At 46.1% G+C, this 13,502-nt stretch overlaps 1 protein-coding gene across 1 annotated transcript; it reads left to right on the top strand.

The window, feature by feature from the left end:
- Positions 1-6,464: 6,464 nt before the first annotated feature.
- LOC133401958 (CCN family member 3-like) lies at positions 6,465-11,608 on the top strand. The gene is given in 7 exon segments (XM_061675491.1): positions 6,465-6,668; positions 7,092-7,320; positions 7,391-7,645; positions 8,822-9,048; positions 10,218-10,472; positions 10,474-10,537; positions 11,511-11,608. Coding segments are annotated over 7 exon segments (1,179 nt in total). The 5' UTR covers positions 6,465-6,617.
- The last annotated feature ends 1,894 nt before the right edge of the window (positions 11,609-13,502 follow it).

Genomic DNA, 13,502 nt, shown 5'->3' with positions numbered 1-13,502 from the left:
CTCTCAGTCTGAGATGTACAGTAGAGTGCAGATCTTAATATTTGAACAGTCCCTTGTGAGAGATCATGCGGTACACGGGGAGTGCAACTGGCTCACTTGTTTGTTCTGACCTGCTACGGTCATTAAAAGGCGGTAATGGGCTGGACCTAAATGCTTAAGTACCCTCTTTTTCCCCAGAGAAAGAGAGCACCTGTGATAGATGTGTGTGTGTGTGTGTGTGTGTGTGTGTGTGCGTGAAGATACATTGTAGAGATATACTGGAGGCCTCATTTTCCCAATGTACCACTTAGGGCTAATTTGCAAATAATTGCAGGGCCAGAGAGGACTAAACAGACATTACACATTATTCCTTTGTGTACAGATGACAGTCAATTGTCAGTGTGCGCGTGTACAGTGAGCGCGTGTTTGTGTGTGTATTCGAGAGGGCGATTGAGCAGCTGCCTCACAGCTGCTCCAGAACAAACACGTTCCCATTGAGAGAGCTTCAGTTTCCGCCGGCCCGTAATCCTCGTGTCCACTCGCTGTTCGACGCGTCTAATGGATGCCAAAGAAACCTCGCCGGATGCAAGTTGAGTGCCAGGCCTCCGTCTGTCAAGACTCACAGAGTCAGCGCTTGTTATTGTTACTTGGCAACCACAATCAAATGAACAAAAACAAAAACCTCCTTCTGAATGCTGTGATGGTGCACGATGGCACAGTTTCATTTTCTGTCGATAACAAGCTCAGCGTAGACTTAAAAGCAGTCGCGGCGGCGGGCGGTAATGACGTCACAGCATGACATGACATGAGAAGGACGCTGTTTCCTTTCATTTGACCCTAAAACTCATCCCCTTCTGTCTCACTAATATCATGATCATCCTGTCAAAATGTCACTTTAGTCTTAAATGTTCTGATGCCTTGCCAGGGGGCCTGGGGGTGGGGGTCAGTGGGGGTCAGTGGGGGTGACCAGGGGGGTGGGCATCCTACGGTCTACGTTTGCCCCGGCTACGGTTGGCTACCTTTTGGCTCCGCCCCTGAGTTGTTTTACGCAGATATTGGCATGCCACATTTTCCCATGACTTCTGATTTCAAATTAGACTTCTTAACAATAGACAGTGAATATAAAAAGTCTACACACCCCCTTTGCAAATTTCAGGTTTTTTGATGTAAAGCGTTAATGTGACAGGGGATGCCAATTGAACGTCTTTTAATTTGGGGTTTGGCTGTGTTCAAAATTAACCCCTCGCATTCAAACTCATGTGAGATGGGACTCAGCACACAACTGCCACCAATATAGTGCATGAATGAACGAATGAATAAATAAAGTTCAGCTGTTCGAGTAGGTTTTCCATTGTTTTCCTATAAACCAAAAGTCAAAAGGGTTGTGGCGTATAGACTACTTTTTAACTTAAGGTCAACTCTTACAGAAGAGTCAAAACCAATGATTAAGAAGGTGAGCGTGTCTTAAGGCTTAATGACTGCCACTGTTGGGAACTTTTATTGAGAGACACTCCGCAGCAAAGCAACATTACCGCCTGTGTTAGGCGCTTTAGAAATCAACTTCCAACTTTTAAGGGCCATCCTGCTTTACAATGACGCCATGGAGGCTTTTTCAACGACTTTGCGCAGTGCTGCTCTCTAGTGGTCAAACTACAATAATGAAGGGTCGTTGACCTTTGCATAAATCAAAACTCAACGCATGCGTTTGTGTTTTCAATGCAACAAAGAATGTTTATGATCTGGGCTACAGTGGGGGGGGGGGGGGGGGGGGGGGGTTAAATAACATAACACGTTGGAATTTTTGGTTTACAGCGGCTCAGTAAAAATAACATGACTTTTTTTTCACTATTAAAAATAAAATGATTCTAAAAATAAATACCAACTTAAACTGACTAATAGAAAGTAAAATATAACGAATGTCTAAATCTAACTATAAAATGAGAACCTCAACAATGTACACATTTTGGAAAAAAAAAAAAAAGTTTTGTATACAGTTGCATGTCTGTCATGCAAATTCATGAGAGACAATTAGGCAGGAATTGAGCCGAAAAGTAAATTTCTGTGTTTAATGAATGCGTACGGTGTGAATTTTACTTTTTGAACGGAACTCTTTTCTAGCGTGTTCTATTTTGCACGCGCATGTGCTCACCGCAGGAAACTGTAAAGAGTCCATAACGGTCACGGTGCCAGGCTCTTACACATCGGCCCACAATTCCTTCCTTGTACGTTTTCTCTCTTTTATTTTACTTGATTGTGTCCCTTCCTCCAAAGGCTGCTGGCTGAGTAAACAACAAATAAGACAGACGCAGTAAATTGTAACCCTTAAAAGTCTCGCTGTGACGCAGCTGGGGCCTGCGTTTCTGCGCCTCTCCTAGGTGAAACCCAACACAGACGGCCTCCAAATGCCACGGGCCCAGACGCCGTGCGGGGGAACCTCACCCACAATGTATGGATCTGCCAGGTCACCGGTTGCCACGGTTACGCCCGAGCACTGCTGTGATGAGCAGGGTCAGCGGAGGGAAAATACTTGGCAAAAATCTTGACTGCTGTAACTGATAAAACTTCTCGGTCTTTATTGATTTGATTTTTTTTTTTCAAATTATATACATTATATACATATATATATTATATTACTTCTCAAATGTGTTTTTTTTTGTCTACTTCAACACACGTTACTATTATGAAGTAAAAAAAAAAAAAAAAAACTCTTAATCTGTATCAACTACTTTGCAAACTTCATTGACAAACATTCTGCATTTCCAGCTGATGTGATGTTCAAAACATGGACTTTGTGGCTCTGTGACATTTTGTTTCATGTAAACACCCAACAAATGATGTAAATATTTGCTTTCATGGTTCCAAAACTGCTGCTTTTCGTTTTCTCTTTGTGCTGTTCCGGCAAATCCATTTTCAAAATGTGGCCACAAACTGGAATACTTAACATTTATTTCCATACGCGCAGCCCCGAGTGGCAACCATATGTTGTTCGGGCCTCCGTCCGAGGAAGTGAACACCGAGGTCTCCGTCCAAGCGTGGCCGCTGCCGGACGCACTTTACGCCCCCGACAGGGCGTCCTGTCACCGCCAGAAAAGGAAAAACATGACTGATTGTTGGCTCGCGAGAGATTCACTTTTGGACTCTTCGAATGACGGCGCTTTAAGCTTAAAACCTCAAGTAAACAATAATGTTATGTAGAATATAAAGTCCAGTTAGGATTAGATTTTTTTCTTTTTGTTTTACTATAAAGTAAATTGGTGCCCAATGTGTACATGCTCGCTCAGCATCCAAACTTCAAACTTCTACATTATGCCACCCACCATACGTGTATTCCATCCTTGGGTGCAATACGAGTTGCTAGCAAAAGACGCTTCGTTATGTGCAAATCATATCAAGTCATTAAGCCAGGGTGCGCTATTCCAAGATTGAATGATTTTCTCAGGTAAGTTTGAGACTATTTTACTTTTGTCTTAAAAAAAAAAAAAAAAAAAAAAAAAAGTAAGCAAATTTCCTTCGAGGTCTTGCGTCATGTGTGACTTCTTGTGTCTCTGATTTGTGGCCGACCTTTTCGTCTCTTTTGCAATGCGATTGTGATTACGCAATCTGTTCCAAATCGCGTCGTTTTCAGCTGGCACATTTCGCTGCATGAGAGGGCGAAAATATTAAAAGCCCTTTTACGAGTGTAATGTTGTGTGTGGCCTGTGAGTGCGAGAAACAATATTTAAAAATATTGTGTTTTTTTTTTTTTTTTTTTTTTTTTTTTTACACAGCACACAGCTGTGATAATGATGTCCCACTTCTGGGCGACTTCTTCTCCCGGGCGATATTGTCTCTGGTGTTGGCCGAGCAAAATTGCGCGAAGCCCGACGGCAGCTTGCTTGCGGTCAAGCTAACCGTCGCGGTGGATGTGACTTTGTCGGGAAAGGATGGTGTCAAACCTCCTTTCGAAGTGGCGCTTCAACATTTCCTTCCGCTGAACAAAGTGTGTTTTGTCCGAGGGCGATCACAACATCTGGTGCGATGTGCGTCCTCGGAGGCCCGGACGGCGTGAAGCGGTCGTCATCCTGCACTTTTTCCTCTCATCTCGCCGGCAATACGACATCTCCGCCGCCGTGTGCGCGCCCTCGCCTCCTTCATGTCTTCGCGTCAGCTATTTCACAGATAGCATGAATGTGCGTGCGCAGACTTCCCACCTCATTCTGATATCACACATTTACTGTGCCAGGCCACTCCACGGTAAATATGCTTCGATACCTTCACTTTTTTCCACACATTTATTGGCTTTCTGGAATTATTGTAACACATAATTCTAATTCTCAAACTACCACGGCAACCATGTTTTGTATTAGTGGCGGACCAGCCAGGACACGTGACAGTTTTGTTGGCACTCGTGTCAGTACTAACATTATTGTTGAGAATTGCTGTTTTTCTTCTTTTTTTTTTTTTTTTTAATCACAGTGGCACAATCACAATTGTAAAGCGAGCCGAGGAGCAAAAAAGTTTTGCATTGCGGCTTTAAGGAATAAAGGATATTTACATATTGTTTGACCGATTTATATCAAGTGAATCGTTTTTCATTGTATTTTCTTTTGCCTATGAATGGGTTCATTATAGAACCGCCAAATGGGATGTGTCATGTACATAAAAAAAAAAAAAAAATAATAATAATAAAAAAGTGGTCGTAAAATTCCATCATATATGACCAAGATTTAATCAACATTGATACCCATATAAAGCAATAGAAGCTGAATTAGACTTACGGAAATACTGAGCTTGAATTGCGCACGTGTAAAAGTGGAGTCGGAAGAAGGTTTTGCGGTGCCGGCGGCCTCGTTTGCATCCGGTTGAGCTCCGAGAAGACCAGCGGACGAGTGATGCGGCGGCGCAGTCGGCAAACACGGCCGCGCCGTGAACTTCAACATTCAACATGTTTGAGCCGCAACGCTCTCTTCCGCATACTGTCCCAATATACTGTACGCTAAGCTGTGCGTGCAAAAACAGGCCTTAGCTCACAATTCCCCTTAGTCAGTGCGCAACCCGAGTCTGGTTGGTCGAACACAAAATTGTATGGCAACAGGCGGGGACACAATTGTCCCCGATTGTCCCGATGAACTCTCACGGCACGCGAACGCGTGGGAATCACCGCGACGGCGGCTGACCGGATGTGTCGACGAGCATTGGTCACGTGTAACTATATCCTTCTGTCTCAGCGGGGGCCAAACCCCAACGCGACCTCTGAGCAGATGCGATGACCTCCGTGTCGGCCTCCCGCCGATCCAAGCTGCCGACCGCCCGAAACTTTCCGAACGGCGTACCTATTTATGGAAGCGCTCCGGATCCCTGTGGATATGACGGGCTTTTCCATGTGCGCCCTCCCAAGAAGGATCCGAGGAGGGAGGTCAAAGACGCGACGTCTACTGGCAGACGGACCAAAGGGAATCCCCGCGTGATGACGCCAACATCCTGAACGAGGAAATGGAATCCTCCGTTTGTGTAGCCCAAAGGGGAATCGGAAAAACAGGGACGCTTGACAGACAGTTATTTGTTCAGAATCGCCCTTCCATCCCGCCATTTATTTTCCGGACCACTCTTCCTCATTTGGGTCACGGGTAAGCTGGAGGCTTTCCCAGCCGCGGAGTTGGCCAGCCGATCGCACGTGGAGCCCAACGACCGATTCACAATTTCAGACCGGGAGTGTCAAACGTAAAGCCCGCGGGCCAGAACCGGACGGTCGTGGGAACACGAGCGCTCCAAATTTTCCATCAAAGTAACTGTTGTTGCTATTTTGGTCCACTGGAGGTCGCCCTGATGACCACGTAAATGACCACTCACCACTTGAGTGACATGCTGAAATTGGCTGCTACTCCGAATTTGACACCTGATACTGATGCACCTGTGAGGGCTAAAAGATTTTTGTTTTTTTTAAGTTTCAGGAGCAAAGCAAGCCCACTTCATATTAAAGGCTGTGCCCCCTTCGCACTGCGAACAATACAGTTACTGCAGTTCTGTCCGAATGAATGACTTTCAACAGCTTCAGTTCACAAGAGGTTGCTTGGCTGGAACCTTTGATTATTTTTCACGCAAGTGCCACAACTTAAGTATTTTTTATGAACACATTCACAAGGTGCACCCTATTTCTAAATACTGTATATCTGCATTGTATAATCTATATTTGCAGCCGGCATGTTTTCACTGCAACTGGACAATTACAGTGTTGAGTTTTCAGTTTGATGCAATACAGTAAAAGCGTTTTCCCCTCACTTGTTTGCGTTTAAGGGTGTAAATTGTCCCATGTGGCAACTTTTCTGGCAGAATGTCCAAATAATGGGAAGGAAAAAAAATAAAACAAAGAAATAAAGTCCTCCTCAAAGACTTGGGGCGTTCTCGCACGCATTCCTCGCTCCCGGTGGTCGTGGTGGCGGTGGGACGGCTCGTCGATATAAGGCCCTCCCCTCCTCGCTCCGGAGGCACAACGACAAAGAGAGTACAACCTTCTGCTTCCACGCAAGCTAGAGAACGAGAGGAGGGAAACGTCAACCCTGAATCCAAGGACTCGAGCCGGCTTCAGCATAGACAATTTCGACGCTGAAGATTATTTCTTTTTCAAATTCATTTTAAATTGAGCTCCGCGTGCTGAGAAGATGACCCGTTTGTGGGATAGAGCTCTTTTTCTCCTATGCTTTACAGCACAGGTAGGAAGGGAATTTTTTCCCCAGAAATGCTTAAATTCATCTTTTTACGAGTTCATTGTGAGCACAATATCACTATCACACATATCAGGGTTACGTTTCCATTCATACATTAACTCGTAAAATACTGTAAATTGGTAAGATCCTTTTTTTTTCCAATATCAATATATAAAGCACATGATTGCGATGATTAATTCTAATCATCATCGCGTCGGATTGGCTGAGCAAAATCACATGACCTTGCATGTTGTCTACTTCAACTTAATTTACAGTTCGCATGATTATTCACGGCAATGTCACGTTTTCCCTTCCTCCGTGGCATCACGCACGCCTGGCACGCGTCCCTCCTTCACCCAATGTTCCGTTCATGCCTTACATTTTGGAAAATAACCCAGTAAAAATTGTTTTGATGTTTGTGCCAATCAGGTGTTCACTTTAGCCCGGTCCCAAGTGTGCCCGCAGAGATGCCAGTGCCCAGAGGAGCCCCCGATCTGTCACCCCGGGGTGCCCCTGATCCTGGACGACTGCGCCTGCTGCCTCGTGTGCGCTCGCCACAAAGGTCAGGCGTGTTCTGAACTCAACCCCTGTGACACGCGCCAAGGCCTGCGGTGCGACGACACCTCCGGCGAACGCAAGCGGACGGGCGTATGTGTTGGTGAGTCACTTTGTGCAGTATCCGCTGAGAAAACACGACTCCTGATCCTCCGACGGTCTTTGTCTTCCAGCGCACGAAGGCGACGTCTGTCTTCTGGACGGTGAGGTCTACCGCAACGGCCGGACCTTCTTCCCCAGCTGCGAGCACCAGTGCGTGTGCCGAGACGGGCAGATCGGCTGCGTCCCGCGCTGCAACATCGACGTCATGCTGCCGGGGCCCGACTGCCCCGTGCCGCGCAGGGTGCGAGTGCCCGGCGAGTGCTGCGAGAAGTGGGTGTGCGAGCCCCAGGCTGAAGCCAGCGCACTGGGTGGCTTTGCGATGGCGGGTGAGCAGACGCTTCATTAGGTACACCTGCACGCTCTCGTAACGTCCGACACGAGGGTCGAGGGTCGCGCCAAGAGTTCCGGTGCTACGCGGGCTCCCTCTAGTGGCACATGAAAGAAACACTGAATTCAATACAAATACAATTTACAATATTAAAACATGCAATAAAAGCAAACATATTCAAATGATGCTTGTAGCTGCACATGCAGCCTTTTAAAATCCACTACAGTATTTTATTTATTTATTTTTTATTTTGCTTTTCATGTACAGTACACTCATGTATCTATTTTGAATTATAGTTCAGTGGTATTTAACTATTAAGTATAACAGAATACATTTGCATTTAATGGGTAAGATCCTTTCGTTTTTTAGCATTTTTTTAAGTCCAATTTTATGTCACTTATGTGCAATACGTGTAGTTGAATCCTTTTAGTACCGTTGAACACTTGATTCGGCCTACTGCATTATTGCATTTGTAAAGCTAAGTATTTTTTGAGGTGGCGCTTGGTGTAAAATCGGCAAACTCCGGATTTTGAATATTTTTGAAAAGGGCTCAAATCAGACACTTCATTAGGTACACCTGCAAACCCTAATAACATCCAATACACTGTTGCGTCAGCGGTCCGCTTTTACGAAGATAGTAAAATCGATCAAATCAACCGACCGATGAATCGGTCAGGCCTTAGTTTGCATACTGAGTGCTGTTTCTGGCACTGTGCTCCTCCAATGTATCTTACATAAGGTCACTAAAATAGTTTCGTTTGATAGTTTAGTTCCGTATCGCTGCGAACTGCCACCGCAAAAAGCATTACGGCAGGTCTGATCCGGTTCTCGTCTTGGATTTCATGAGATGACTGCGCCGCATGCAGACATACAATAGTTCCCACACTCGGGGAAACGCACGCTCCTGGTGTCGTACAAGTGCGAGACACACAGAGCCGAAAGGTTATTGACTTCGCTCTGACCCGTGAGAGGAAGAGGCTGGAATGAAGCGCGACACAGAAGAAAGAGAGTGTTGTCACCTCAACCTGAGATGTGAAGCACTGACGAGATTCTCTGATTTCCGTACCGAAGTTCGGGATTCACTGACAGTATTTTCAGTTGAAAATTTCAGCGAATTGTAACCTTTTCAAGCTGCCTCTCTTACACAATTGTGCTCTCCTCGGTGCTCCTGGAGCCTTTCGTCGGGAGGAAACGGTGAGCTTTGACTCCTGGGAGCCCAGCTTGAACTGCATCGAGCAGACCACGGAGTGGGGGGCCTGCTCTCGGACCTGCGGCGCGGGGGTGTCCACCAGGGTCGCCAACAACAACCGGCGTTGTGAGCTGGTCAAGCAGAGCCGCCTGTGCGTGGTCAGACCTTGTGACGACGACCGGCAGGACCGGACGGCGCTCGCGAAGCCAAAGGTACGATCGCAGACGAATTACAAAACGCTTACATAGTGTCCGGGTCGAATTTGATCCGTTTCGACAGCAAGTAAAATACCCAAATGTCGGACTTGCTTGCTAAAATTGGATTTCTATGACTCCTCCTGGAGGGGATGATTTACCTGTGTTAGATCAAGGAAAATGGTGGTTATAATCTTGTAACTGTGTAACTGTGGAGCCTGATACAGTCCAGAGAACTGTCGGTGTTTCCACCACATTTGCACGGCTTTCTACACAAACATGCACCTGTTGGTCTTTGAAGAGTCATAGGGGAATCTCGAAACCGTGAATGAGTTCAAGAACAGACGAATGATCATAAATATTAAACATTTTACCTGCAATGTAGTGTCGTGTCCTCCGGGCCAAAGAGGAAAAGAACCATCCGGACTGGTATGGACGCAAAGTTCAAAAGCCGGCATCTGTGATGGTATGGGGCTGTGTCAGTGCCAATGGCATGGGTCACTTACACATCTGCGAAGGCGCCATTCATGCTGAAAGGTACACGCAGGTTTTGGAGAAACATATGCTGCCATCCAAGCAACGTCTTTTTCATGGACGCCCCTGCTTATTTCAGCAAGACAATGCCAAACCATATTCTTCACCTGTCACAACAGCGTGGCTTCGTAGTAAAAGAGTGCGGGTACTGGACTGGCCTGCCTGCAGTCCAGCCCTGTCTCCCATTGAAAATGTGTGGGGCATTATGAAGCGTAAAATACGACAACGGAGACCCCGGACTGTTGAACGGCTGAAGCTGTACATCGAGCAAGAACGGGAAAGAATTCCACCTACAAAGCTTCAACAATTTGCGTCCTCAGTTCCCGAAGGTTTATTGAAAGTTGTTAAACGAAAAGGTGATGTAACACAGTGGGAAACATGACCGTGTCCCAGCTTTTTTGGAACAGTTGCAGCCATGAAATTCTAAGTTAACATATGTTTAACACTACGTCCCAACTTCATTGGAATTGGAGTTGTATTTGATGAAGGATTAATCCTCCATTTATCAATGTCAGACGGCCTCATTAATACATTCTGAAAAGCTCTGTAGTTCATAATTGGACGTAGACACTAATTATGAGGATATCGTTGTCCTGGGTCGAACATACGTGTGCACTGCAGTTCTAAAAATGTCCTCCCCGCCGCATCTGCAGAGAGGCAGCAAATGCCAGAGGACGGTGAGGAGCGAGACAGCCGTCCAGGTCTCCTACAAGAACTGCACCAGCGTGCAGGCCTACAAACCTCGCTACTGCGGCTCCTGCGAGGACGGCCGCTGCTGCACCCCGCACAGAACCAAGACCGCCCTGGCGGAGTTCACCTGCGCCGGCGGTAAAACCGGCAAGAGGCCGGTCATGGTGATCCTGACCTGCGCCTGCCACGGTAACTGCCCACGCGACAACGCGGCGTGGGCGGCCTTCGGAGCCGGGCTACAGCGGCATGACGCTACCGGTCGTAGCGTTCGTCGTTACAGCCGGTGACTGCTTGCATAATTAGGAATTCCTTTGAGTTGGACAAATTGTTGTCCAAAATCTTTAACATGAGTTGCATCAACTCTTAACTGTAGTCCAAGTTATGCAATGTAATTCAGAGTTGTGCATAAAGGTCCCTTTAGAATGAAAGCACTTGGCACGTACGACATAACGAGTTTCTCCTCTTTTGGAGAGCAGATTTAGAGAACGAACTACGACGTACAGTATGTTCATGAAGGACACACAAGGTATCCTGAGAGCATTTACGGGACGAAGCTGTACAGAGTGGAAGTTGGCAATGCTGCAAATAGTCCCGTGGGGATATTGGTGTAGAATTTCAAACGAAACAAAAACAAATCCTCACAAATGTAACTCTTGTGTGAGATTGAAAACTGTGGTGTTACAATTATGCTAACACGTGTTCTAATATGTTATCATTCTAATGTTATAAGCGTGCGGTTGACAGTTTCCGAGCACGGGACGCGTTGTTCAAGTAACTCTACGACCTGCCCCACCCACCCCCCCCCAAAAAAAAATACAAAAATAAATCAATCAATAAAAAGGGCTCGAGCTGTGATCACAGCTCGTTTTGGGGACTTTGTGTCCTTTCTAACATCTGCCCGATGTCCTCCCGTGTGCCTTCTGGCCAATCATGCAACAGTAGATGCTCTTTTATTATTATTTGGGTTTTTTTTTTGTCCCTTTTGTCCCTGAATGACAAAGGTTCTTGGTGAACACTTGCCGTAGCAGTTGCATTGTTATTTTGGTTCTCCCAATTCATGATTCATAATTGAACTGCATTGATTTTGTGGTATCCTTTTTCTAACTCGTCTTTTCTGATTCTTCTGTAAAGTCTTTTCAGAATAAATGTATTTTTGTATCCAAGACTTAATCGGTCGCAGTCGATGAAGCACACATGGTTACCATGACAATAAAAGGCGGCTCTACGTGATCCTTTCGTAAATCTGTCTATTGTAGTTTCCGCGGCGCCCGATTCAGTCGTCCGAGCAGGGCAGAGCTCTGGGTGGCGACACGTCGACCTCTACCGCCGAACCCGACTCGGGGGTCAGAGTTGAAGATCCGGCTATCGTCGGGGAAGCGCTTCGTATTTCAGGCACCGACCGCTCTGGGGAAAACCAGCGCATCGATATGACTCCAAGTCACTGGGGGGGGGGGGGGCTCAACACATCCGCTCAAAGCTGTATTATTTACATTGCCGCACTGAGAATACATTTTATTCACGTGTATGGTTTAACATTGAGCACAATGTGTGCTAATGTCTTGTTTGAACTCTACAGACTGTTCCTTTTCCATGCGCACATTGACAGGGCCCCAATAAAAATGTTAAAAAATACAAACAATTGGCAATAATAACATTCAGATGAGATTCGATAAATCGAGGTAAAGTAACCCTTATTAGTCTCATGAGTGGCAACTGCATCATTGCAACGGCAACATTGCTTTTTCACAGTGGAGGCCGACTGAGGGAAACCGAACGAATGAATGAATCACCGCAGAATCAGTTCAGCGAAAAAAGATTCATCCTTCTGCAAGTCGTTCATTGGGCAGTTCATGAATGATCCCTGAGGCAACGTCACTCATCCAACTGGAGTCATTCAAAAAAAACAGCCTCCAAACATCATGCAGGTTATTGCACAGACGGAGGGACGTGGACGTGTTCCATTTGGAACTATGATCCCATTCTCAAGACTAATATCACATATAAAGGTGTCAAGATTCAAAGCAACACCTTTGACTGTAAGACAGACACTCTGATCGCTTGATTTTCACCCCAATACGAACCAAAATCAAGATTGTGCCGTTTATTTTAATGCAATATTTCTCCAAATAATCTACATTCTCAGAGTAGTAATCATGACTAAATACAACAGTAATCATTTAAAAAAAGAAAAAGATGAATATACAGTGCCTTTGATTTCTGCCTGCAATGTCTTCTCTGTCCAGCAGGAGGCGCCAGGGTTTCATTCAACTTGACCCTGTTGCCACACTCACCATTTGCAATTGGACGCTTTTCTTTTACACGTGACCTTGATTGACGATGACGGACAGTTTTTGTTTCTTCGTGAATCTTGAGAGAGAGAAAAAACTAACTATTTTCACCATCGCGAGGGTTTCTCTGAGTTTTTAATTCAACTTTTAGCTGCCTTAAAGACCTGTTTTGAACCAAATTGCCTATAGAGTACGAACATATCGTGGACACTGATGACATTACCTGAAATGCAGTCTTTGTCGCCGTTTCTAGGACAGATCTACAAATACTGGACTTTAGGCAAGAAGCTGCGTGCACCCTGGATTGGTCATCAACCAATTGCAGGCTAATCTCGCAGTAGTCCGGTGCAGTGCAAAGGGCGCCGGGACTTCAAGGAGCGTATGCGGTTTAAAGCGACGAGTGGCGCGATCGTCTGGGACAATGTCGATTGTGCAAAGGTTACGGATACTACTCAGTCCATTGTGCAGATGGCGCAGATGCTACTCGGGCGCACGAGTGGCCGGTATTGGTCAACAACAGATAGGCAAATCGTGCCTGTCACTGTCCGTCACTCCCACGGACAGATGACCGGAGATACATTATTTGTATGATAAATAAACGACCATTTTCAGAGCGCTGGAGGAAAATGGGAGTATTTCCCGCGGCACATTTTCTGCGGCGCAGCGCTGCTTTGAAAAACCGAGTCACGCGAGCTGGCGCGCGATTAAGACGAGATGCCGTCGGTCTTACGGCCGTGCGGCAAGCGCGGGTCCGGACGGACATATTACAACGCGGCCGCCCACTTGAATTGCGATGCAATCCCAAAGCGCGTGTCAACGTTTGCTCCGACGCCAGCGCTCGCTTTCAAAAAGCAATCGGTTATCAGGCCTTTAATAAGAACGGCCTTTTCTTCTGTTTCGTTGTTTGTTTTATACAACAAAGAACGTGCATTGAAGTGGATAGCTCATTTCCGTATAAAA

The sequence above is a fragment of the Phycodurus eques genome, chromosome 4 (genome assembly GCF_024500275.1).
Source record: "Phycodurus eques isolate BA_2022a chromosome 4, UOR_Pequ_1.1, whole genome shotgun sequence".
Classification (NCBI taxonomy): domain Eukaryota; kingdom Metazoa; phylum Chordata; class Actinopteri; order Syngnathiformes; family Syngnathidae; genus Phycodurus; species Phycodurus eques.
Note: the sequence above shows the minus strand (reverse complement) of the source record. Positions and strands in the feature narration are given on the sequence as shown.